General features: G+C 38.2%; 1 protein-coding gene across 1 annotated transcript in view; it reads left to right on the forward strand.

The window, feature by feature from the left end:
- OVCH1 (ovochymase 1) overlaps positions 1–27,629 on the forward strand; it is an 89,825-nt gene that overhangs the window by 34,475 nt on the left and 27,721 nt on the right. The window contains exons 13-18 of the mRNA XM_042247329.2: positions 6,488–6,644; positions 6,944–7,045; positions 12,408–12,632; positions 18,037–18,162; positions 19,777–19,912; positions 20,662–20,801. Coding sequence (XP_042103263.1) covers positions 6,488–6,644; positions 6,944–7,045; positions 12,408–12,632; positions 18,037–18,162; positions 19,777–19,912; positions 20,662–20,801 — 886 coding nt within the window. The remainder of the gene's footprint in view (positions 1–6,487; positions 6,645–6,943; positions 7,046–12,407; positions 12,633–18,036; positions 18,163–19,776; positions 19,913–20,661; positions 20,802–27,629) is intronic.

Consider the following 27,629-nt stretch of genomic DNA (forward strand, 5'->3'; position numbering starts at 1 on the left):
AGGAAGACAGGAAGTTGTTATCTGCTGGAGATTCTCCACAGACAAGAAGAATCCACCCGCAAAGTCATAGACGAGCGTGCCCACAGCATCACACCACACCCCTATTCAAAAGCCAGACAGAAGCAGGCATCAGTCAGAGGGCAAGTGGGTACGTAGAGGAGCCCGTGAGAAGGTAGGAGAGGGCAACACCACTCAACTGACCTGCTGGTGAGATGTGTTTAGATATGCTTAGGGCTTTGGTAAAGGGGCAAGGAGCAAATAAGGATTCTCAGTTAATGTATCCCACTTGTGATATAATAATTTTATTGTTTCAAATTATTACTAAATTCCTGTGTACTCACACAATTTTCTACCACAGAATAAAATAAAACAATCATGAGGAAAATGAGAACCTTTGAAAAAATGGTTTTCATATGCAATGGAAAACAAGTCACAAAGCAGTAGTTTAATTTCAGTGATACCACAGTGGTACAAAGCTACACAGATGGACTTACAAGTAAGTTGAGCAAGCATGCTATTGGCGAGTTTAGCATTAAGTAAGCAAAAGACAGGATGTGTGCAAAAGGATTGCAAAATATCAGCTTTAATATCCACATAGCCAACTGAAAAATGTGGCTTAGGTATGCAACCGAGAAGCATTTCCAACAGGAAGTAGCCCTACCTTTAGCTCCTAGGCTGGATTTGAGGGAAGCTGCCTGAAGGAAGGCAGACACATACCTCCAGATTGGTATTTCCTTTCATGCTGGGCTAGAGAGGGAAGAAAGAATGAGTCTTGAATAGTTGTAGCTCTTTGATGGTACACCCCAGCCCCCACCATGAGGAAACATGGAGCAGTAGATATCAGCTCTAAAGAGAGAAAACTGGGCTATAATCTGGGTAGAAGTCTTTCCATGTAAAACATGAGAACAAAAGGAAGGAGGTCCCCTCTTAACTTTGAGTATAAATTTATTGTAGTTAAGCCTTTTGTGATGTCAAGTTCTATACAAATTCTGTTTTATGTTGTATATTATCCTAATTTGCATTCTCCAGAAGGCAACCCTAAGAGGAGGATTCAGTTGTAGTGGTCTGCTTAGAAGTGCAGATATCAGCTGTAGGAATGTGAGGAGGTGGTACAGGGAAGGGGAGGCAGCCAGTCTAGGATGTGCAGTTAAGCCAGCTACCACAGTGGGGGGCTGAACTGAATCCTGCAGTGATAAACACATGTAGTACACTTACTCCCTTGGAGGAGTGAGGCAGCTTCCCCAAAGTGATGGCTGGAGGGCTGCAGGGGGGCACCTCTCATATTCTGGCTTACCTCATTCATGGGTGGGGTGAAGAGGGCAGGATCCCTGTGGCACAGAGCCAGATACTGACTGGCAGGTCTGAGGAGTATGAGAAGGGTTTCACACCCTCTGCTAGAGGATATTACTGTTACAGAAATCAAATAGAAAAGTGTTCTGATTCTGAATTAATGTGTTCTTTCTCCCTTTTTTGAGGGATGGTTTTTCTATTTTGAATCAAGAAAATTAACAAATAGCTCTGCTGTCTCTGTCATGTTTAACAGCATCTAACTTTAAGGAAAGACCTTAATCTATGAAGAGATCATAAAAAGAACTAGAGAGGGAAATAGATCTATGTAGAGGTGAGCCAAATACCATGATCTCACTTGGCACCTATTATTACTTCAGCTACATCCAGCTGTCACTTTGGCTGCAGTGTGACCAAATTTATAGCCAATACGAGAAAAGGAAAATAGGAGTTGAGATTCTGACCACGTGTGGCTAGCTTTCTCTTACAAAGAATACTGATTTACTGAAAGGGTAGCTTCAGAAACTTGCTTTGACAGAATGGACTCTAATATTTCTGTCAGGTAATTGGTTTTCACCCTCCTGTGTATACTTGGACGTAATGGACCTGCTAATGTAATTTCTCATCCAGGAAGGTGAACATCAGAAGGCTGAAATGCAGAGACATGGGAGTCTCAGACACACGGTGTGGAATCCTGTGATTCTTTGCTCACCACAAATTTCAGATTGTTTTAAAAATTTCAAGTTCTTCGACCTATCAAGTGATTTCTGACTTCACAGAGTAGATACTTGTCTGGTTCTTGCTGACTTTTCCAATGTATTTCTTATTTCTCTCCCCTTGCTTACTATAGTCCAGCCACACTGATTGCCTTCTGACCTTCAAACTTGCCACATCCATGCCTAAATTGGGCCCTTAGCCCTGATATCAGTTCTACATATAATGCTGTTTCTCCAGATTTTAAAAATATGGCTCCTCCTTATTTTTCATGTATGAACTCAAATGCTTATACACACACACACACACACACACATATAATACATATGGGCATGCTAAGTCGCTTCAGTGATGTCCAACTTTGTGTGACCCTATAGACTGTAGCCCACTAGGCTCCTCTGTCCATGGGATTCTCCAGGCAAGAATATTGGAGTGGGTTGCCATGCCCTCCTCCAGGGGATCTTTCCAAACAAGGGATGGAACCTGTATCTCTTATATCTCCTGCATTGGCAGGCAGGTTCTTTACCACTAGCACTGCCAGGGAAGCCCTTAACAGTCACATCTGAGTGTTAATATATAGTTTATTTTATGTAATTTATTTATGTAATATATTCATTATGTAAGTTAATGTGTAATTTATTTATATATGTGTGTATGCATATATATATATATGTGTATGTGTATGTATATATATGTGTGTGCAAACATACACACAGCTACCTTTTTTCTCAACATTCACTCTAAGTATTCCTTTTATGGGTATCATTGCAATCTAATTTGTTTATACTCTTTTCTATAATGGCTAGCCCACAGTAGGCACTGAATAATTTTTTTTTAGGAACTAATAGGCACCATTTGTTTATTAAAGGTTTACTATGTACTAAACTCTGTGGTAAGAATTGACTAAACAAGATAAATTAGACTTTTTCTGTATCATGAAATGTTTGTAATTGCCTGAAAAATTCTATATTGGGTGTATGTTGGTACTGAATTAATGAGTGAATAAAAGACATATCAGACCATTTTCAAACTGGAAGGGACTCTTAATAATCTTCTGTGGGGAAAAAAACTGGGCCCAAAGAAAATGTTAATTGTTCTATAATACAAATTAGGGAATCTGTCTCCTAGTCCCAATTCAGGATATCTACTGTAAAATTCTTCATATAAAATAAACAACTATATCAAATGTGTTATCAGCTCAGTTTATTTTAGAAGATAATTAAAATTTTAGTTAGGGTCTAAATACACTTGTATATATATAAAAAAAAGCACCAATTAAAAATCAGAAAAGCTGTCTTTTAAAAAAATGCAAATCCTATATTTTAAGGTCTGATTATTTTTAGCTTTATTGAGATTAATTGACATATAACATTGTATAAATTTAAAATGTACAGTGTGCTGATTTTTATACACATGTGTTGTGAAGGGGCTTCCCAGATGGATCAGTGGTAAAGATTCCACCTGCCAATTCAGAAGATGCATGAGACAAGTGTTGGGAAGATCCTCTGGAGGAGGAAATGGCAACCCAGTTCAGTATTCTAGCCTGAGGAGCTCCATGGGCAGAGGAGCCTAGCAGGCTACAGTCCATAGAGTCACAAAAAGTCGGACAAAATTGATCAACTGAGCACACCTCACACAATTACCATTTCTTCTTATGTTGAGAACACTTATGATCTACTCTCTTAGCAACCGTATATAAGATCCTAGTCGCTAAGTCATGTCCAACTCTTTGAAGCCCCATGGCCTGCCAGGTTCCTCTGCCAATGGGATTTCCCAGACAAGAATACTTGATCAAGTTGCCATGTCCTTCTCCAGGGGATCTTTCCAACCCAGGGATCAAACCCATGCCTCTAATGCCTCTAAGAATTGGCAGGCAGATTCTTTACCACTGAGTCATCAGGGAAGCCCATTTCTGTGAGTTTAATTTTTTTAGATTTCACATATATGTGATATAACATAGTCATTGTCTTTCCCTATCTGACTTTTCACTTAACATCATGTTCTCAAGGGTCACCCATATTCTCACAATGGGCAGGATTTCCTTTGTTCTCATAGTTGAATAATATTCCATCTTAATATTTAGTATTCTTATAGATAAATAACTAACATATATCTAATATATATATATGTGTGTGTGTATATGTATATATTGCTTCCCAGATAGCTCAGTGATAAAGAATTTGCCTTCCAATGCAGATGTGGGTTTGATCCCTGGATTAAGAAGATCCCCTGGAGGAAATGGCAACTCAGTCCAGTATTCTTGCCTGGAAAATCACATAGACAGAGGAACCTGGCAGCTATAGTCCACGGGGTCACAGAGTGTCAGACATGACCTAGCAACTGAGCACTCTTAAAGTATCCATAACACACACACACACACACACACACACACACACACACTACATCTTTTTTATCCATTCATCCTTTCACAGAAAAATGGATTGCTTCCATGTCTTGGCTAATGTGAATAAAGCTGCAATAAACATGGAATTGCAGTTATCTCTTCCGTATCCTAATTTTATTTCCTTTGGCTGTATACCCAAAACTAGGATTGCTGTGTAATATAGTAGTTCTATTTTCCACAGTGATATATCAATTTATATTCCTACCAGTGTTGCAATAGGATTCTCTTTTGTCCACATCCTTGCAAACACTTTATTTCTTGTCTTTTTGATGATAGATGATTAAACAAGTACGAGATGCTATCTCATTGTGATTTTTACTTTCATTTCCTGATGCTTGTGATGTTGGGCATATTTACATATACCTATTGGTCATCTGCACATCTTCTTTGGAAATATGTCTATTCAGATCCTCTGCTCATTTTTAAACTGTGTGATTTTTGTTATTGATTTGTATAAATTTTATAATTTTGAATAATAACCCCATATCAGATATATGGTTTGCAAATATTTTCTCTCATTCCACATGTTGCATTTTGATCTTGATTATTTCTTGTAATGTGCAGAAGCATTTTAGCTTGATGTAATCCCACTGACTGATTTTTGACCCTCTTGCTTGTGCTTTTGGTTTCAGATCCAAAAAACTGATGCCACAAGCAAAGGAGCTTTTCCCTTGTTTTCCTCTAGGAGTTCTGCCTTTTGGGGCCTTATGTTTGTTTAAGTCTTTAATTTTTTATGGTGTAAACAGGGATTTAGTTTTATTCCTCTGCTTCTGGATATCTAATTTCTCCAATTCCATTTACTGAAGAAATTAATCTTTCCTCACTAAATACTCTTTGTTGCCTTGTCAAATATTAGTTACCTATATAAATTAAGGTTTTATTTTTCTGGGCTCACAATTCTGTCCCTTAGGTCTACATACCTGTTTTAACACCAGTACCATACTGTGTTGATTACTATAAATTTGTAATGTATTTTAAGATTAGGAAATATGATGCCTCCAACTTTATTCTTTCTCAGGATTGCTTTGACTATGCGGGGGTCTTTGTTGTTCCATGTGAGTTTTAGAATTTTTTCCTTCATTTCTGTGAAAAACACCATTAAAATTTTGATATGGACTGCTTTGAATCTATAGGTGGTTTTGAGTAGTATGGACATTTTAACAATATTAATTCTTCCAATCCATGAACATAGGATATCTTTTCATTTCTTTGTGTAAATAATTTTCAGTTTTTTTCATCAAAGTGAAGTTTTTTGTATAGAGATCTTTTGCCTCCTTGGTTAAATGTGTTCTGAAATATTTTATTATTCTGATGCTATCATATATGAAATTTTTAAAATATGTTTTTTGTTGGTATATAGAGACACAATTGATTTCTTTTTTCTATTTCAAAGAAGTTTGTATTTGAGCTTTTGAAAATAACGTTTGGAGACACTGCATATGAATATCACTGTAATACACATGAACTATTCTATCAAACCCTTAAAATTAACATAAACTATCTCATAGCCAACAAAATAGGGGCTAGGTGCCAATTTTATTAGATAAAATTGGTGTGAGGATAATGCTGACTTCATAAAATGATTTTTGGAGTACTCCCCCCTCTTCAGTTTTGGGAGGAATTTGAGAAGGATTCTTTATTTAAATGTTTAATGAAATTCACTAGTAAAGCCTTCTGGTCCTGGACTTTTCTTTTATGATATTCTTCATTAGTGATTCATTCTCCTTTCTCATATTAGTCTATTGTGATTTTCTTTTTCCTCTTAATTTGGTGTTAGTAGGTTGCATGTTTCTGGGAATTTATTTCTTATAAATTACCCAATTTTTTGGTTTTAAGTGTTCATAATGGTCTCTTATAATCCTTTGTATTTCCAGAATACCAGCTGTACTGTCTCCTCTTTCCTTTCTTTTGCCATTTCATTTATTTATGTCTAAGTGTTCTAAGGTATACCAAGTGACAAGGAATAAATCTTTTAAAAAATTAAAGAAATATGTTTTGAATAAATTAATTATTCATGTTCCAAAATTGAAAGCAGGAGTTCTGATTAAAGCGATTTTAGAACATGTTTTCTTGGTGTTTCAGGGAGATTCTGGTGGACCATTAGTGTGTAAACATGAAAAAGGTCCCTTTGTCCTCTATGGCATTGTCAGCTGGGGAGCTGGCTGTGCCCAACCAAGGAAGCCTGGTGTATTTGCCAGAGTGAGTGTCTTCCTGGACTGGATTCAATCCAAAATCAAAGGTAAATATTTTTCACATATTATAAAAAGTTTCATCTGTTTTTAGAGTGGGCTTGGGAGAGGTGAGAGTGATAGGAACAGCATTATAAAAGAAAAGACAATAACATAGTATTTTATTTTAGTTTCTAAATATAAAATTCTATAAGAATAACTTCTTCCTTAGGCAATGTTATGGTAAAATTGACTTTTCCTGAGGCTGCTTTAATCCTAGATTTGCATTCTTTTTTGAAAATCTGTGCTCTGGAACAGACATTTTGTCCTTAGGCTTTCATCTTTATTTACTTTTAACATGTCTTCCCAGATGCAGGTCCTGTTTTACTCCACATAAAAAATGAAAGCAAAATCTTAACAAGACAACAATTGCCACCACCCACACCCTCAAGAGACAGTGCATCTGGGCCAGGTAGTAGATGTTCACATTATCCTATTAATAGAGCTAATAAGAATTTAGCAAAAAGCATTGCTTATCTGGATTCACTAATTTTCTTTGGAGTACCATAAACTGTTTTCATTCTGGTTGGTAGTTTAAGCTGAAGGGCAGGTGAGCTATTTATTGTTACTGTCTACGGATCTTTTCTGGGACTTCCTGTGGCTCAGACGGTTAAGGGTCTGTCTACAATGTGGGAGACCTGGGTTCGATCCCTGAGTCGGGAAGATCCCCTCGAGAAGGAAATGGCAATCCACTCCAGTACTATTGCCTAGAAAATCCCATGGACAGAGGAGCTTAGTAGGCTATAGTCCATGGGGTCACAAAGAACTAGAAAAGGGATCTTATCTAGTTCATAGACACAGCTATTACAGGTTTAAAAAAAATGTCTTAATGGTTATAAACAGTGCTTGAATTTTGGAAAAAGTCACAGAATTATTCTGATCTCTGAACTGTTTATTCCTGCATGAACAAAGGTCCTTAGACTTTCAGATATCTTGCTAGACAAAGATTCTGGATATGAGATGACTAAGACTAGCATTGGTGTTAGTGTCTCTCTTAGTTCTTCCACACTGTCAGTGTCTGTTTGCTAATAGGATTATATTTTTAGTTAAAAGCTAAAAGCACCTGGTCTTTTGAAAAGACTCTGATGCTTGGAAAGATTGAAGGTAGGAGGAGAAGGGGACAACAGAGGATGAGATGGTTGGATGGCAGCACCTACTCAATGGACATGAGTTGAGTAAACTCCAGGAGTTGGTGATGGACAGGGAAACCTGGTGTGCTGCAGTCCATGGGGTCACAAAGAGTCAGACACACCTAAGTGACTCAACTGGATGAAACTGAAAAGCACCTGGAGATTTAGAAGTCTGTGAAAGATTTACAAGAAGATAAAAATTCCATGATAACCATCATTCTTGGTTTCCAAATGGTCAGGGTCTTTCCCTTTTCACCCATCTCTGCTTCATCCACTCCCACATACACTCAAGTCCAGGAGACAACTAGGAAGAGTTGGAGAAAAACTGAAGAGGAGTCCAGAGAGAACAAGACTTGCTAGAGGGATAACTTTCAGTAGAAGAAAGCAGATGAGATCTAGTGTCCAGGTGGAAGGACTGATCTTGGGCAGGAGCAAAGTGCAGTTTATCCATTGTTTTGCCAAATGGAAAGCAGAATATTTAGGCACGGGTGCTCTTTATGGGTACCTGTGGGAATGAGAGCTGCTGGCAATTGTCCTCTAATTGCTTATCTCCTCAGCAGGTGAGAGGATTGTAGAAGAGAGTTTGAGAGTTTTGAGAGAGAAAAAAGAAAGTATTAAATAGCTTTCGAATAGCTATCAGGGGAGCCCTATGGACTAGGAAAATGTAGTAGAATTTTTTGGCAGCATAAAAGCCTCTGAGATTAATGATCATAAGTTTAGAGGGAGACCAATCCATCTATGGGGTCGCACAGAGTTGGACACGACTGAAGTGTTAGCAGCAGTGGCAGCAATCTGTTGGTCTGGTTGTTTCCCTCTGGAGACACTGAGGTGTACCACATAGATGCAGCACAGGTGCAGAGAAGGTTCAATCACAGTGGGTTTTTCCAAGTATACAAGAGTATAAGGGAATTGGGAGTGTGTGTGTGTGAGGAAGGGATTAAAATGATACATGGTTGGAATTTAAGCTGGGGGAAAGAGTAAAACAAGGATGAATGATAAGTTAAAAAATAAGAAAAGGTGGTGGGATAGATGAATTACAAGTCTCAAAAGATATGTTGGTGTAAGCTGAAAAATAGAAGGTTGTGGCTAATGACCAGGTGTGTAGGGGCTGATCACTGGGATGAGTGAATGAGGTCAAGTGAAGGACAGGATTATTGGAGGGAAGTTGAGAATTGAGAAGCTTCAGTGCTGGAGTCATCGTCTATGTGCCTGTTGAAATCAGCAAGATATAAAATAAGAATAATGTTGGAGAAAATGACTGCTGAAATCTTCTAGGAATGAAGTGGAGTAACTCAGGGACCTGTTACCTTACGGGTGGTATGTTCTGACAACACAAGAGTCAGGAGTCAAAACTAGAGTCAAAGAGTCAAATTTAGATTAAGATTAAATCTGGAATTGGGACTGAGATGGAGAGCAGACCTTAAGATCGTAAAACCTAATGATTTTGATGATTTGAGTTAACAATTTTAATGAGTGCTGAAAGAACTAATCTATTTGAAGCCCTCAGAATAGGGATGGTATGACCTATGGAAAGAGTCAATAAGTGTGGGAGTAGTGATAGTGAATATGGTGAAGTCACTCAGTCGTGTCCGACTCTTTGTGACCCATGGACTGTAGCCTACCAGGCTCCTCTGTCCATGGGATTTTCCAGGCAATAGTCCTGGAGTGGATTGCCATTCCCTTCTGCAGGGGATCTTCCCAACCCAGGGACTGAACCCGGGTCTCCTGCATTGTAGACAGACGCTTTACCATCTGCGCCACCAGGGAAGTCTATCCAGGGAGTGGTGATAGTGCCCATCAAATGTATTCTTTGTTCTGTCTCATTCAGACTGTTAGAAAGTGGGGACTTCCCTGGTGGTCCAGTGATTAAGACTCTGTGCTTCCAATGCAGAAGGTGGGGGTTCAACCCTTGGTTGAGGAGCTAAGATGCCACATGCCATGGGGCGTGTCCAAACAGAACAAAACAGGCTATTAGAAAATGAACATTGTGAAAATGTAAAGAAGATATTGCACATTTGCGTGTGTTCAGAAATAATTATGCATACCAAAGAACTTTGAAAGCTTTACATATAAAAGGGTATTGTTTTGTTCTACTCTGAATATTCTGTGAGAATACGTATTAGGACTCTGCCATCTTTAACACCCACCCACTCCCACCACTTGCTTTTCACACAAGGGAATAAATGAATCTTAGCAATGGTTTTTTGAAATTGTTACCCTAATTATAAAAAATAGTAACTGCTTGGGAATTCATGACTTTATATGATTCAGTTCCTTTTCCAGGTAGATTTATAGTGGAGGATTCATGTAGAGAGGAAAAAAGATTGCAAAGACACGTTGGGACTAGACTCGGAAAGACCTTGCAAGCCACTGTAGTTGGCTTTGAGCAAGCGAGAAAAGAGCTTAATTCTTCTGTTTCATCATTCTCTGATTGAAGGACATGATGGGGGAAGATTCGAGACTGCAAAATCAGTTAGGTTGCTATAACATCCAAGTAGACCTAAGAAATACCTAAGTTAGACCATAATAGCCATGTAAATGAAAAAGAGAAAAATTCACAGAAGTAACAGAAAACCAAGCAATTGAATAGAATCCTGAATTCTTGGAACATTTCCTTTCACCTCTGCCACTCTTCATCTCTCTTGTTCAGTAAAGTGTATTAACGTATGGGTCTCCTCAGTTAGAATGTTATTTCTCTCTGGCAGAGCATGTATAATGATGTATGTATTGCTCCAGGTCCGGTCTGCAAAGGACCACACTGGAGAAGAGACTACCCTCTGAGGTATAGGCCCCAAGGGTTGGACTCTTAAGACAATCTGGACTGAAGGGGCGGCGGATTGGTTGGTCTACAGGTTACAATTCTCGCCTCTGGGGCGAGAGGTCCCAGGTTCAGATCCTGGACAAGCCCCCGAGATGATAGCTTACGGTGAATGGTGTCAGATTCCTGATCTCCGAAGAAGAAGAATTAACTTCGGGACCAGGGACCAGCCTTCATCACTCAAGAGCTTTTGTAGAGCAGAGTTTCATTAAAGTGTTAAAAGAGACAGAGAAAGCTTCTGACATAGACAATCTGAAGGTGCCCAGGGATCTCCCCACAAGCTCCCATCCTAATTACACCTGAGGAACCCCAGGTATTAATAACTGGGGAGGGCCAGTCAGTTGACTTCTTTTGGACACCAGGGCAACTTTCTCTGTGCTCACTGAAGCCCCTGGTCCGCTTTCCTCCTGATCCACTACTGTAATTGGACTGTCTGGATGAGCCAAACATTATTATGTCAGTCATCCTTTAAGTGGCAACTTTCTCTGTGCTATTTCCTCACGAGTTTCTAATCATGCCAGCGTCTCCCTCACCCCTTCTGGGGAGGGATATATTGAACAAGGTCCAGGTCTCTGTTTTCATGAATATGGAGTCAGCTCTTTTTAATGGAACAATCTGTAAATCCTCAAGTGTGGGCTGATGAAAAAAACTGTGGGTGAGGTCAAAATGCTGTTCCTGTCCTTATAAAGCTCAAAGACCCTCACCTATTTCCACATCAAAAGCAGTATCCCCTAAAGCCTGAGGTTAAGGAAGGGTTAATAGCCATCACTGAGAATTTAAAGGAGCAGGGGCTATTAATTCCCTGTAACAGTCCGTACAACACTCCTATTTTGGGTGTGGAAAAGTTAAATGATAAATGGAGACTAGTTCAAGATTTACAAATAACAAATGAGGCTGTGGTTCCTTTTACTCATATGCCAAAAACAAATGGATTTTCTTGTTCACAAGTCTATGTCAGAAACTTTCTCTATCCCTTTTTATACTTTAATAAAACTCTGCTCTGCAAAACTCTTGAGTGATCAAGCCTGGTCCCTAGTCCTGAAGTTAAATCTTCAGGGATCACAAATTCAACACCGTTCACCATAAGCTATCATATTCATCAATCAAAATGTGAAATCAAACCAATATTGTAAACCAATCATCAACCAATTAAAAATAAATATTTTTAAAATGTGTTCATTTGAATACGAGTATTTCAGTTGTAATTGTTAAAAAAAATTGTTATCAAGGGAATAGACATAGGGAAAGAAGGAAAAGCCAAGGATGTCACCCGAAGGAGAAGCCAATGTCAGGGTCAGTGGGACAGAGCGCTCCTAGCATCTGAAGCTCTGCAGGTACCCGTGCAGGTACAGCAGTGCCCTTAGACTTAAGAACAAATTGAAGATGACATTCAAAGTGTATTCAGCAAATTCTCTTTTCCTGACCTCAATTGCAGACTTAATTTGTCCCAGCAAGATAAGTGCTTATGGAAACCAAACTAGCTTTTAGGAACAGATCTTCAGTTGTATGTCAAAGAAGGAAAGAAATGAAAACAGGCTGCCATTAGAGAATGCAGTGCAGTCCACTTTGCATTTTCTAAGAAATTTTAAAAATTCAGTTAAAAGTCATTTTGAATAATTATTATTTAAATTCTACTTTTACAGTCTCATTTCACAAAACTAGGACACATTAAATGGGGTGATCATTTTATCCAAGACCTTATAAGTGATGGTAATTAAGTTTTATTTTTCTTCTTGCAAGCCTAAATTATTCAAATTTATGATAGAATCTCACTTTTCTTTGTCTTTTTGAGTTGGTCCCTGGTGTCTGTGTGTTCTAAATCATAGGCTGTTACCCTGAAGTGGAGTTAGAAGAGCCCAGAGGCTTTTTTTCATCTCCAAGATATCCACTGGATTATAGAGGAAAACTGGAATGTTCTTGGGTGCTCCGAGTTTCACCAAGGAGTATGGCAAAATTTACAGTTGAGTATCTGTTACTCCCTGGGTCTCGTATGTGTCAAGACTCAGCTCTGATTATTTATGAAGAAAACCACAGTGAGAGAAGGATGTCAGGTAAGCCTTAGGGGCATTTATATGTGTGCTTTTCCTGGGTAAGCAGCTTAAGATCAAAGGGAGAGTTAAACTTGGCAATAATACCTCTGAAATGTTGATTAATATAGGCATATTTTTATGTGTTTATTTTTAGACATGTTTAATATTTTCAAATTTGAATTTACAAAACAGGTATACTAAAGGTTGAGTGAGTGTGTTTGTATGTATGTGTATTCAGAAAAAAAAAAGGCAAGAGAGCCCATCTTCAAATGTAGCAGAACCATACTGGAATGCCAGAAGTGTGTATATGACCAAGGAGGGATTAAGATAATTAAAAATCATGTAGGACCTAGAGTGTTGAATTTTAAAATACAGCAAGACACATTGCTACTGCTGCTACTGCTACGTAGCTTCAGTCATGTCTGACTCTGTGGGACCACATAGATGGCAGCCTGCCAGGCTCCCCCGTCCCTGGATTCTCCAGGCAAGAACACTGGAGTGGGTTGCCATTTCCTTCTCCAATGCATGAAAGTGAAAAGTGAAAGTGAAGTCGCTCAGTCGTGTTCGACTTCGCGACCCCATAGACTGCAGCCTACCAGGCTCCTCCATCCATGGGAGTTTCCAGGCAAGAGTACTGGAGTGGGTTGCTGTTGCCTTCTCTGGCAAGACACATTAGGTTTTTAAAATTGTGGAATTGAAAAGTTTGCTAATAACATACCAACTGTTATTTCATTTCATGTATGGGCAAACCTATTGTGTTTAGCAAAACAAAATTCCCAACTCTTGTTTGTGTAGGTATAATACAGGGTTTTTGGCTCTCAGTAAAGGGGAATGGCGCTAGTGGTAAAGAATCCGCCTGCCAATGCAGGAGACGTAAGAAGATCCCTGGGTCAAGAAGATCCCTGGGAGGAGGACATGGCAATCCCCTCCAGTATTCTTGCCTGAAGAATCCCATGGACAGAGGAGCCAGGTGGGCTATAGTTCTTGGGGTCGCAAAGAGTCAGACATGACTGAAGTGACAGCATGCACAAAGCAGGAGGTGGGAAGGTGCTGGAAATAATTTGGTTGATGGGGACACCTGGAAAGAGAAGTTTATGTATGTTACTGTGAGTGTATGTGGTTGACACACAAATGTGCCTGCTTGATTCAGGAGTATATGGAAGCCAGGGAATTGCTTCGAGGTTGAGATTGTTTTCTTTGCAAAAATTCTGAGATTGAATTATTGACTTAAAAGGCACAACCATTTATTTAAAGATTCTTTCTTTAGAAATACTGTCTCATTTAGACTGCAGAGGAAACCATTAACTGGCCTGTCCACTGCACATTTTCCCCCTATGATCAGATCACCTCCCCATCCACCCTGATTGAAATGGCTTGAGGTCTCCTTGAAACTGCAATGAGATCCAGAATGCACAGCATGACATTCACCTCCCACTCCCTTAGCTCATCACACTCTGCTCTCAGGGCCCTTGTCCATCTACCTCTCCCAGCTCTCCAAAGAGCTCTTCTCCATCCATTCAAGTCTTGACTAGAATGTTCTTTGATTTTTTTATTTGACATTTTAAATACAATTTTAAAGATTACTTTCAATTTACAGTTATTACAAAACAACACATCCTTGAGCCTTACACCCGAACTGTTGGTACCCCCCCTCCCCCATCCCTCTATTGCCCCTCCCCCTTCCCCACTGGTAACCACTAGTTTGTTCTCGTATCTGTGAGTCTGCTTCTTTTTGTTATATTAACTAGTTGTGGAGTTTTTTAAATTCCACATATAAGTGATATCATACAAGTATTTGTCTTTCTCTGTCTGACTTATTTCACTTAGCATAATGCCCTTCAAGTCTATCAATGTTGCTGCAAATGGCAAAATTTTGTTATTTTTAAATGACTGAGTAGTATTCCTTTGTGTGTGTGTGTATCACATTTTCTTTATCCATTCATCTGTTAACAGATGCTTAGGTGCTTCTATATTTTGGCGAGGGTAAATAACGTGCTATGTACATTGGGGTGCGTGTATCTTTTGAACTGGTGTTTTTTAATTTTTTTTGGATATATACCCCAGGAGTGGAATTGTTGGATCATATGGTAGTTTCATCTTTAGCTTTTTGAGAAACCTGATACTATTTTCCACAGTGGCTGTACCAATTTACATTCCCACCGACAGTGTACAAGAGTTCCCTTTTCTCCTCAGAGAACACGCTTTCCTAATGAGGCCCACCTGATTGATGAGAATTGCATCACCTCCCCCCTCCGGAATTCTTAACGGCCCTTCTCTTGGCATTATTGTCTTCTAACCTATGATGTTGTTTCATGTGTTCATACCTGTGTCTTCCCTATTAACATGAGCTTCTCGAGGACTGAAACTTGTCTCTTCGTGTCAGGAATCCCGTGTTTAGACTAGTCCTGGATACACAGAAGGCATTCAGTAAAGGACTGACTGACTGAACGGTCACCTCCTCAAATAGACCTTCTAAGTCTAAAGGACCACCACCCTTTCCCCGTCATGGTCTTTTTCTATTATATTCTGCACGTGTTCTGCACATGTCATTTCATGTGTAGCAGTGGTCTCTATTTGAAATCTTCATTTGCCTGACCAAAATGAAAGTGCCATGAGAGCAGGGATCTGGCTATTTTCTTCCCCTCCTATATTTTCCCAAATTGAAATAACAGAGTCTCAGACATTTGTTTTGCATGAATGCATACTACTAAATTTGAGCCTCTTTCACCATGCCTTTAATCTGATATTATCAATTTAATAAGCACTTTTACTTTGTTTAATCATTAATGGGGATACTTTTTTCCATTTATTAGTTAGCTATCTACATTTTCAAATTCCTTGTTGCTACCATTATTTTTAAATTTGAGTATTGATCTTATTATTGGTTTATAGGGGCTATATATATATATGTGTGTGGGTGTGTATATAATTATATAAAACAATTTTTCCTTTGTCATAAATTAGAAGTACTTATTTATAAGGTTGTCATTTGCCTTTAAATTTTGTGTATTTGTATGTTGATATAAATATTTTTAAATTTATTGATTTAAATATATTTCTATGTATTTTCATCTTTGATTTATCTCATTGCTTTTATTTTTAAAAATTTCCCAACTAAGGTCAGAAATTTTTAATTAAAAAAAAAAGCTTAATCCTGCTGAAATACATTTTCTCACATGGTGTTAGTGTTGTGTTAATGTTAGTCGCTCAGTCGTGTCTGACTCTTTGAGACCCCATGGACTGTAGCCCACCAGGCTCTTCTGCCCATGCACTTCTCTAGGCAAGAATACTGGAGTGAGTACCCATTCCTTTTTCCAGGGTATCTTTCTGACCCAGGGATCAAACCCAGGTCCCCTGCATTGCAGGCAAATTCTTTACTGCTGAGAGACCAGGGAACCCCTCTCATATGGTAAAATGATCTTATGACTGATTCCTTTTTTAGAAAAAATTATTTCCTCTTTAATTTATAGCTATCTTTATCATATACTGGGGCTTCTCTCATAGCTCAGTTGGTAAAGAATCTGCCTGTGATGCAGGAGACCCCAGTTAGATTCCTGGGTTGGGAAGATCCACTGGAGAAGGAATAGGTTACCCACTCTTGTATTCTTGGGCTTCCCTTGTGGCTCAGCTGGTAAAGAATCTGCCTGCAATGAGGGAGACCGGGGTTCCATTCCCTAGGTTAGGAAGATCCCCTGGAGAAGGGAAAGGCTACCCACTCCAGTATTCTGGCCTGGAGAATTCCATGGACTATTCAGTCCATGGGGTCGCAAAGAGTTGGACATGACTGAGTGACTTTCACTTCACTTCACTTTATCATATACCAGGCTCTCAAATAGAAATAAATGATTTCTGGAAAAACCAGGCTTCCCTGGTGGCTCAAATAGTAAAGAATCTGCCTACAGTGCAGGAGCCTTGGGTTCGATCCCTGGATTGGGGAAGATCCCCTGGAGAAGGGAATGGCAACCCACTGGAGTATTCTTGCCTGGAAAATTCCGTGGACAGAGGAGCTTGGTGGGCTGTAGTCCATGGGGTTGCAAACAGTAGGACATGACTGAGTGACTAACACTTGCCTTTTTCATTGTTATGTACTGAAAACCATGCTTGACTTTGTTGTAGATTAACTGTGGAAACCCTATAATTTTTCAACCTAGCATTTCTTTGATTTGAAATTGTCAGCTTGAAACCTGTAAAATTGTTCTGTCCTTCAGATGATAGCTAGCAGAACTGTAAGGCTATGATAGAGATATTACCTCTTACTCAAGTTGGATAGTATCCTTGTACACTGCAAATGCTATGTTTTTCCCTGTGGGAGCCAGCAACCGTTCAAGAGCTGGATTCATTTCTATTTGCTACAAAAGTATTTCAGCATCATTTACTCTAATATATTATGCCAACTAATGATTTTTTCTTCTTGTAAATAATCTTTTCCCTTCCTTACTCCCTACAAATATATGCAGGACACCTACTATGGGTCAAGGATTGACTTTTCTTGGTTGTGAGCATCCGATAGTGAACAAAATGGGCAAAAAAATCCCTGCCCTTACCACCATGTATTCTAGGGGGGAGAGGACACATAATATGATAAAATATATATTAGGCAGAAGGACTAAGGGAAAATGAGGTGAGAAGAGAGAGAAAAAGCATATGGGATTGCAGATGCCATAGAATTGGGTGCAAAATAACCAGCTTTCTGAGCAGATGACATTTAAATAATTATTACAGAAAGACACTGAATTATTCTTAATAGTAGGCGAGTTTGATTCTAAGAAATTCATGGGATCTTTCTATACCTTCTTAATCAGCCCTCTGAATCATTTTAGAATTATGGTTATAATTTTACATTCTCTTTGACTTAGGTTCTCAAAGTAAAGCAATCAAAAGGAGATTGGCCAGTATTGTAAAGTAAAATAAAGTAAAAATAAAAATTAAAAAAAAAAAAACGAGTGGCTGTAGGGAGAGATGGTATAGGGAGGGAGGTGGGAGGGGGGTTCAGGATTGGGAACTCATGTATACTTGTGGCGGATTTATGTTGATGTATGGCAAAACCAATACAGTATTGTAAAGTAAAATAAAGTAAAATTTAAAACAAGTTTCCATCATGGATTTCATAGTGATGTATTTTTAATAAATAGGTTACTTTCCTAGGAGAGAAATGGCATATCAGCCTCATATTAAAGATAAAATAATGCGCTACCTACTGTCTTTCATGGGAACAATGGGACATAACAGACTGTAACAAGTATTCAATTTTGGGATCTAGGTTCTGCTCCTGACTCCCCACCCCCTAGTCCGTGACTCTGGGTGAGTCATTTGAATTCTAGAATGCTGTTCCTCAATTTGCAGAGTGGAATTTAGTTGCCATGCCTAAGCTAGAAACTTTTAAAAATGTTCTTCTTTTTTATCAAATTTGATTTTTTAAACCTAGGTAAATTATGTGGACGAAGGCTTTATCCAATGGTTTTCATGAGCTCTGGACCACTGGTGAGGGTGACATTTCATTCCAGTGTGCAAGGTGCTTTTGGCATAAATTATATTGTCTTTAGAGTCCAAGGTATGTTCTAACTTATAAAGTTCAAACTAGCATTGAAACATATATATTACCATATGTGAAATAGATAACCAGTGCAAGTTTGATGCATGAAGCAAGGCACCCAAAGCCAGTGCTCTAAGACAACCCAGAGGGATGGGATGGGGAGGGAGGTAGGAGGTGGGTTTCAGGACAGGGGAACACATGTACACCCATGGCTGATTCATGTCAATGTATGGCAGAAATCCCCACAATATTGGGAAGTAATTAGCATCCAATTAAAATAAATAAAATTTTTAAAAACTCAGTGTTTTTCTTTTTAGGGATATTTTAAAACTTATGCACTGTTTTGTAAGAAAAGTTATGCTTCTGTGGGGAATGAGTTTATGTTTGAAGGGAAAATCTTTTTAAATGATCTGATTTTGGTCTGATCCAAGAGAAAAACTACTTAGTGAATAACTTGACTGACTTGTACATCATTCAGAATTGTGACTCATGGACATGGCAATACAATATATTAACTGCAAAGTAATAATATTTTAATCATGATTGTGATTTTATACCACAGTTAGCCTTTCCTACAACCATTATCCTTGTGGTTGAAGATTTGGGTTCTAAATCTTAGCTGGCTGATTAGCTCCAGACAACTCTTCATCTCTATAGGAGTTTCCTTTATAGTGATATTGTAAAAATGAAAGGTTAGAATGAGTTTTGAGGACAAACTAAATAAATAGTAGAGGCTGATATTATAAATGTAAACTGTATGCAATTCAGAGTTATTACATTTTCAGACATGTAATTAATGAGATTTTTGACTCTTAATGAGCATAGGTAACCAAAAACTGGTTTCTCTCCTTGGCACTGAAAAGCATTGCAGAGATATACCTGGAAAAAAGTTAAGTGAGAAATAAAAAGAAAAGCATGTATATCATATGAAATTTGTTTTCCTGAAGAACTATAGTATAAATATTGCTTTAACAAATATCATATATCATTTGTATGTGGAATCTAAAATATGAAACAAATTAACTTATAAAACAGAAACAGACTGACAGACATGAAAAAACAAACTTATGGTTACCAAAGGGGAGATGGGGTGAGGGAGGGGAAAGTTAGGAGTTTGGGATTAGCAGATACAAACTATTATATGTAAATAGCAAGACCCTACTGTATTACACAGGGAACTGTATTCAGTATCCTGTGATAAACCATAATGGGAAAAAAATGTGTGTGTATATATATATGTATATATATATATATATATATATATATGTATAACTGAATCACTTTCTGTATACCAGCCACTAACACAGCATTGTAAATCAACTACAGTTGAATTAAAATTTTTTAAAAAGAATATTGCTTTTAAAGGGACTTATGTAGGGAACCTACATCATCTACAGTTATTCCTCTTTATCTTCCATAGACCTTAGGCTGTGCCAAATATAATTTGAGAGAGGTACTGATCTTCTGTAACCTTTGAATATTTCAGATAGAAAAATTTTTAGTGAAACTAACCACCTCCTGTTAACTTTTTCTAAAACAGGAAGGTAAACTGACAGCTCTGATCTGAAAAGGCATATAACAAGCCTCTTAAAAATTAGTTTTACCTCATTTTTTTTCCTTCTTTATTTCTAGGTCCAAAAGGCAGTAAAAGCACCCAGTCTCTTCAGAGTTCAAACCAAGAGCATGTGGCCACTTGTGAGGATGGTATTCTGACCAAACCAGCAGGGATCATTCAATTCCCGAGATATTTTCACAGAACCATTAAGAGGTGAGGAAGGAATTTTTATTACAATGAAAGTTTTTGAATGATCACTTGACAAGCAGCAACATTTGTTATCTGTTTAAGGAATTATTTTCCACCTGCTTTCCTGAAAGAATGGACTTTGAGACAATAACTGATTTGAAGTCTTAAGTATACAGAACCTGAATGTGAGATTACCCCTGCTGATAAGCTGTACTTTTCCAACAAAAGAGATCATTTGTTAGGTAAAGTGAAAAGCTGAATCTCTATCAAGGAGCTTTGGAGATTGAAATAATGTATGTAAAACCTTCTGGCACATAGTAGTACTCAGTAAGTGGTTCATATAATATGCCACGGTAAAAAGAGAACTTTCCCTAAATTAAACATTAGAATAAACTTAACGTGAGAAACAAAAAGTGGAGATTCATATAGTCTCAATCCTAAGTAAATGTGTATTATTTGGGGAAGTTTAGGGCAAATTGACACAAGAATATTTCAGTAACTCATATTGATTGCCAATTAGAGTTTAGAATAATACATGTGCTTGACCAGCCATTCACAAAATGGGTGTACTTGGTTAAAACTTTTGACAAAATCAAAAGTATTAGAGAATATTTTTACTGTTATAATTTAAAATTTTCTTTCACTTAAGCACAAAAGAAGCAGGTATAGTCAATAACAGTGACTCACCGAGTGATGCATTAAATTCTGAACAAAGTAAATAACAACATATACTACTGAGAAATAATTTCTAACTTTCTTTTGTTGTGCTATAGCTGCCACTGGAGATTACTAGCCCCTATAAATCATATCATTCGCCTTGATATTATCAACTTCCAGAAGCAACCAATGCCCTTGGCCTGTCAGGGTCACCTGTGGGTTTATGAAGGATTTGGATCAGGCAAAAAATTAATAGGTAACCAATTTCCCATGAAGAACTATGCTATTGATTTTATATTGTAAAATATTCTTAGATCATTTTATATTCAGTGTGTGAATTACAGATGACATAAATTAGTCTCTTCTTAGATGTGATATTGAAATAGCCTGTTGCTGTTGCTATTTTTATATTTGTAATTGAAATTAACCTAATACTCTGATTAAGTTAAAAACAAAACCCAACTGTGTGCTGTTTACTTGAGTTATACATAGATGAAACTTGGCCAGAAATACTAAAAATAAAAGATGAATAAACAGTCTCAGACAAATTCAGCACAAGAAAACTGAGAGTATAATATTAATCAGGCAAAATAATGTTCATAGTCAGTCAGTCATTCAGTTCAGTCGCTCAGTCGTGTCCGACTCTTTGCGACCCCATGAATCGCAGCACGCCACGCCTCCCTGTCCATCACCAATTCCCGGAGTTCACTCAGACTCACGTCCATCGAGTCCGTGATAAATGGCCTTATTAATTAGATAGTAGTCAAAAACCTGATCACAGTGGCTTAAATTTATTATTGTGAAAGAATGAGAAATGCGGAGGCATGCAGATGCACCACCAACTCAACAGTTCAACCCTGTGAGGACTGGAATTATTGCAGTTCTCTTGGCCTTTTCCTACTGGTTCCATAGTGGCTATTTCACTTGTGGCCATTACAATGGAGAGAAAAGAAGAAAGTGCCCAGGGAAGGGTTATCACCATGGAGAAAGCAAATATGTCTCCAGGAATCCTGTAGCATATTTAAGTCACTTTGGCCAGATTTTTCACATGGCCACACCTAACTGAGAGCGAGAAGACTAGAGAAAAGGGAAATGGAAGCATAGTTTGGGCTGGCTGACCAAAGTTGCTCAGTTAGTTAGGATATAGCAGCCTAGAGTTCTGAAATCTGATGATCCTGGGTCCAGTAGACTGCAGTTCTACCACCTGGTAATTCAGTGACTTTGGGAATGTTCCCAAAGCTTTCTCAATTAGTCACTGTCCTCATTGGTAACGTGATGAAAACTACCTGTAACTTTTCATGTGATTTAAGTGAAAAGACACAGCATCACTAGCACATATGTACATGAGTATTACAAACTCCCAATGTGCCTAAGTCAGAGATATAGATGCCTAATGTAACAAGGTGACTCCCAGAGAGAGGATGTATAGCATTTTGCTGGCCTCTGTCTCTCTAGGAAGGTCCCAGATGTCAGTGTCCCTCTCCACGTTGATCAACTACTGCCAGAGTCGATCAAACAGCCAATTGCTAAACCACTGTTCTTTTATTCTTTAGGCTTACATTAACATCCCAGAAATAGGTGCATTGGCAATCTTTGTGTTTCTACTTAAGGGAATATTAGTAAACATGGAGCTTTTACATAACATCAGAAGGGCATAGCTCTCTGTGGGGAGAATGCAGCATCTAGGCTAGTATCTTTGGAAATTATCTCCACTTCTTGCTTTCTTGCCTTACAGAATACCTGTAACTTGTACTGCTTCATGAGGTTAGTTTGATAACTAAATGACAGAGTGCATGTTAATCAATATAAAAGAAACCAGACCCCTGCAGTGTTTGAATTAGAATTGCACCTCTAAATTTGTATTTTAAAATTGTGCTGCTTAGAAGAAAAGATTAGGCTATTTTTTCCCTATTGTTCCTCAATGGAGTGTTGGAGAACACAAGGTTTGAAAGAACAAAGAAATACAGAAAAAGGAAAAAGAGTACATTAGCAATGTCAGTTATAATTTATAATATTGATGAACTGTATCTCTGTTGTTCTTATAACTTGTTCTTCACTTAGAATTCGTTCATAAAATATATGTATTATTTCCTATCTTCTTCCACAAAAAGTTTTTTAACTCTATTTCAGTTTTTACAAATAAGACAGCCTCTAGTGGTTAACTCAATTTTTGAGGTCAATAGGTTATTGAATGAATATTTTAAACATAGTCAACAATGCTATATCCTCAGAATGCACAAATAGTTTAATATTGAAAATGTATTATCTAAAAGCTAGGTCAAATTAGGAAAAATAAATATAAATCAATGATAAAATGTCATATCCATAAAACCATCTAAGTAAAAATTAGTTAAAAGTTATAATGTAAAAATCACTTTGGTTATAATTAGTCACAAAAACCATGTAGCTAGGAATAACATTGAAATGTGAGTTTTATGGCACAAATATGAAATTTACACATGCGCGCACATGTGCACACACACACATATCTGAATAGAGAAAAGTACCACGTTCTAAAACTGGAAGATGAAATTAACATTAATCCACCCCAAAGTAACCGTAATTAAAACAGAGTAGTACTGGTACAAAAGAGACACACATGAGTAGACCAGAAGGGGCCCAAGAAACTATAAGGCATTTAAATGTGATAAATTTTGCATTGCAGATCAGGGAGGGAAATATAAATTATATTCTCCATCACCTCAAAGAACAGTTGAGTAAAGAGCTAAGCATTTTTCTTAAGGCATTAAAAGTTTATAAAATAAGCAATTATCTTAGTTGTGGATGGAGAAGGATTCTAATGTAAAAGCAATTGAAGACAACAGGAAATTATCAATAAATTCCTATATAACTAAAAACTTCCTTCAACAGAAGCAAAATAAAAAACAAGTAACAAACCGAGGATTTTCAACAACTCTGAGAAAGGTTTAAGGTAATTAATATAGGGGATGTATATAAATCAGTATTAGAAAAGCCCAAATATGTAAAAAAATTAATAACAGCCCAAATATGTATGATTTAGCATTGAAAAAATGTCAGGTTAAAACCAGAGTTCCCAAAGCTTTTGAGTCTTGTTCATTTTCCTAAAGAATTGTGAACTATTGACCCAAGTGATTTTGAAAAGGCAAAAGCACTGGATTAACCCTCAACCTCTTTTGATTGATAAGGAAAGTTAATAAATACTTATATATCAGTTACTATACAATCTAAATTAAATCTCTCTTTATTTTCCATTTCTGTCACAATGAAGTTAATCCTCTGGCCATCTGTTTACTAAGAAGGGCAGTTTTCTTATAATAGTGAGAAGCTTAATAGTCCTAGAATTGTTGACTTGAAACTATGTGTGCATAGCAAACTACCTTTGTTAGAATGTTTGTTTCACAGAATACTACGTATGGTCAGTGAAACTTAGAAATGGTTTGTCACAGGAAGCACACTTGAATCATCAGCCCTATAATAATTAACAGTGACTCAACAATTATAAAGCACAGATGCATTCTTTTCGAATCAAGAGGATCCCTAACATAAAACAATTTAAAAATAGTACAATAAATAATACTTTAACCAACTGATTTTAAAATACGATTCAGAATTACTCTTTTCCTAGGGTGGTTCCATGGTAAAGAATCCAACCTGCCAAGCAGGAGACGTGGATTCGATCCCTGGGGTCAGGAAGATCCCCTGAAGAAGGAAATGGCAACTCACTCCAGTGTTCTTGCCTGGGAAATCCCATGGACAGAGGAGCCTGGTGGGCTACAGTCCACGGGGTCACAAAGAATCGGACATGACTGAGTGACTAAGCAGCAGCAGCAGCACAATAATACAAAAATGGGCAAGTGATCTGAATGAGCAATTAATAGACAAATACATGTGAGAAAAAATACTTAGCCTCTTTAAAGCATAGATGAAAAAAATTTACCTACTTAACTGACAAAAATATTTGAAGAATGATTATACTTAGTAAATAAAATGCAGTGTAACAGACATTTTCATGTTGTTGTTTAGGTATAATACATAGTTTTTTTCTGGAGCAAGATAGAGAAATGTTTTTCAAAAGCGATAAATCTATAACTTTCATTCAGTGTTTCTATTTTTATCCATACTTTTAAGAAATATACTTTACATTTATGTACAAGATATTCATTTAGCTAGTGTTATTTAGGATCAAAAAAAGGGATCAAAATAGGAAATTGGTTAAGAAAAGCATAGCAAATCCACAGGATAAAATGTTATACCACCACTAAATGAAATATTTTCATCTAACTTTTTTTAGAATACAGGAAAATCCTACTGTGATATTAAGAGAGAAGATTGGAATGAAAAAAAATTACATAGTATATATATATATATATATATATATATATATATTTTTTTAAAGTATGACTAAAGGTCTAATAGAAACCATTAGGTGTCATTTTCAAGGCTGTCCCTAAGTCCTTGAGGAAGTCAGTCCAGGTGTTTTATCAGGTTTCTTTTGTTTCTGGGCCTGTGCACTCAAGGACAAAAAGGAATTGAGGTTCCTGGGCCAAGGGCATGCAGAAAAAAACACCCTTTGGGCTTCCCTGATAGCTCAGTTGGTAAAGAATCCACCTGCAATGCAGGAGACCCCAGTTCGATTCCTGGGTTGGGAAGATCCCCTGGAGAAGGGAAAGGCTACCCACTCCAGTATTCTGGCCCGGAGAATTCCATGGACTGTGTAGTTTATGAGGTTGCAAAGAGTAGAACTTGACTGAGTGACTTTCACTTTCACTTAAATCTAACACAGTAAACCAATTGGCTTCCCCTGGGATTTGAGTTAGGATAGTATTAAGGATTAGGCACAATAGGATAAATGGGTCCAATAGTTTCGTTAATAGCCCTTAGGTCCTGTACAAATTGATAGTCTCCAACAGGTTTAAGAATAGGTAATACCAGAGTATAATATGGTGACTGACAAGGTACCAGTAATAAACCATATGAATCATACTTCTTCACTGTAGGAGAAATTCCTCTCTAGGCTTCTAGCTTTAGGGGATATTGTTTTTCACAGGCATATTCTCATCCAGGTCTTAGCCTGGTAACTACTGGTCAAATGTCTTTGTCTAAGCCCGAAAGCTCAATGTTCCAAACTTCAGGGTTTACCAGGGCTTCTATCTCAGTCGTAGATTCAGTCTGTTCATTTTCATTCTCTGTTAAAATCATTTGGTGATGAATAAGTTTTCCTTAAGGGCTTCCCTGATGACTCAGCAGGTAAAGAATCTGCCTGCAGCGCAGGATACACAGGACATGCAGTTTCCATTCCTGGGTCAGGAAGATCCCCTGGAGGAGGAAATGGCAACCCACTCCAGTGCCCGAAAATTCCCGTGGACAGAGTAGCCTGGTGGGCTACAATCCAAAGGGTTGCAAAGAGTCAGACACGACTGAGCAACTAAGCACAAGGTGACACAAGGTTTCGTTGTTCCTTTAGGAACAGAGTGGCCTCTAACTAGTTTAATAAATCTCTTCCCATTAAAGGGACAATCAGGCACAAACAAAAAGGAAGGTAAAAGTAGTTGACTGTTAATGTTACACATAAATTGTTCTAGGAAAGTGTTCCCTTGTCTTTTTCCTGATATTCCCATTACATATTCTTTATGATTGTTAAGATTTCCAATCCTTTAGGTTAAGACTGAGAAGGTTGTACCAGTGTCTATTATAAGAAATTCTATCAAGTTGCCTGCTACTTCAGTGACTACCCCAGGCTCAGCATTAATTATATAGATGATATCTCTAGGCAGAGCCACTTCTGGCCTCAGGCCCCTCTATCTTCTGATTGTGAAGCCTAATAGCCCCCATCACTTGCTGGCAACTGAGGTATCCCCTCTGCCCATGCACTGACTGTTGGCAAAGGGTACATTGATCACAGTCTTTCCTCCAGTGTCTCTTCTGACCACACAGGGCACAGTGAATTTGTTTGGGTACCCATGGGCCTTATGGTCCACCATGGTCAGATTGGCCCAAAAAACCTGGCCTCTCCTTTGGTGGTCCCTGAGTGGACAAATCCTTTGTAATCATTTGAGCCTTTTGTTTGTCTCTCCGCAGGCATTCAGCCTTTTGGGCCACATCCCTATAATGAAAACTGAATAAGCCAATTGGAGTAAATCATTTATAGGGGTTTGAGGACCAGCAGTTATCTTTTGAATTTTGTGCCTGATGTCTGGGGTAGACTGGGCTTTGAAATACACAGCCAAAAGGACTGTCCCTCGGGCGAAGGGGATCCTCATTTGCATAGTTTCTAAAAGTTTCCTCTAATCTCTCTTGAAAAACTGCAGGGTTTTCATTTGGTCCCTGTTGGACTTCTTTTACTTTCTCATAATGAACAGACTTTACCATTCATGTCTTCTATCAAACAGTTAATCATACTGTCCTGTCTGTCCCTGTCAGTAGAATTCATCTGGTGATTCTACTGTGGATCAGCATGAGGGACAGTGTCATTCCCCACTTGAAAAACTGCATGTCCTGGTTGGGCCCTAGTTGCCATTTGGTCAGCACTGTCCCTGGCTGCTAGTATTACATGCTGTTTTTCCCCTGGGATACAGCAATGGGATAGTGAAAAATCTGCAAATCTCCCCAGGTAAGATCAAAAGTTCTCATTAACCTGGTAAACTCCTTAGTGAAAATTTCAGGGTCCTCAGAAAAACTTCCCAATTTATCCCCGACCAGGCTTAGATCAAACATTTTGAAAAGGGCCCATGGACTGTTACTGTTCCTTGACTCTCATCAGGAACTTTGCTCAGAGGCAAGATTGTAGGGGCAGGTGGCTGGTAATTTAGGCCACTATGGGTGCTAGCTGGGCTGAGATTGTGTTCCTTGGGTAGCTTAAGGAACAGAGAAGGAGTTCTGGAATATGGTGGTGGCCTTTCCTCACCTTTGCATACACTTTCCTCTGGGATTTTAGCCTCTCTCAGATCTGAAAGACTCTGTTGGCACAATAGCTCCTCCAGGAGGGTGTGGAACAATTCCCACTGGGCTGTCAGCTACTGCAGGAGCAACAGGTTCTTTCTATGGGGGGTCTGATCTTCGCATGGCCCTGTACACTGGATCAGCTAAACTGTCTTCTGATTGC

The sequence above is a fragment of the Ovis aries genome, chromosome 3, assembly GCF_016772045.2.
Source record: "Ovis aries strain OAR_USU_Benz2616 breed Rambouillet chromosome 3, ARS-UI_Ramb_v3.0, whole genome shotgun sequence".
NCBI classification, from domain to species: Eukaryota; Metazoa; Chordata; class Mammalia; order Artiodactyla; family Bovidae; genus Ovis; species Ovis aries.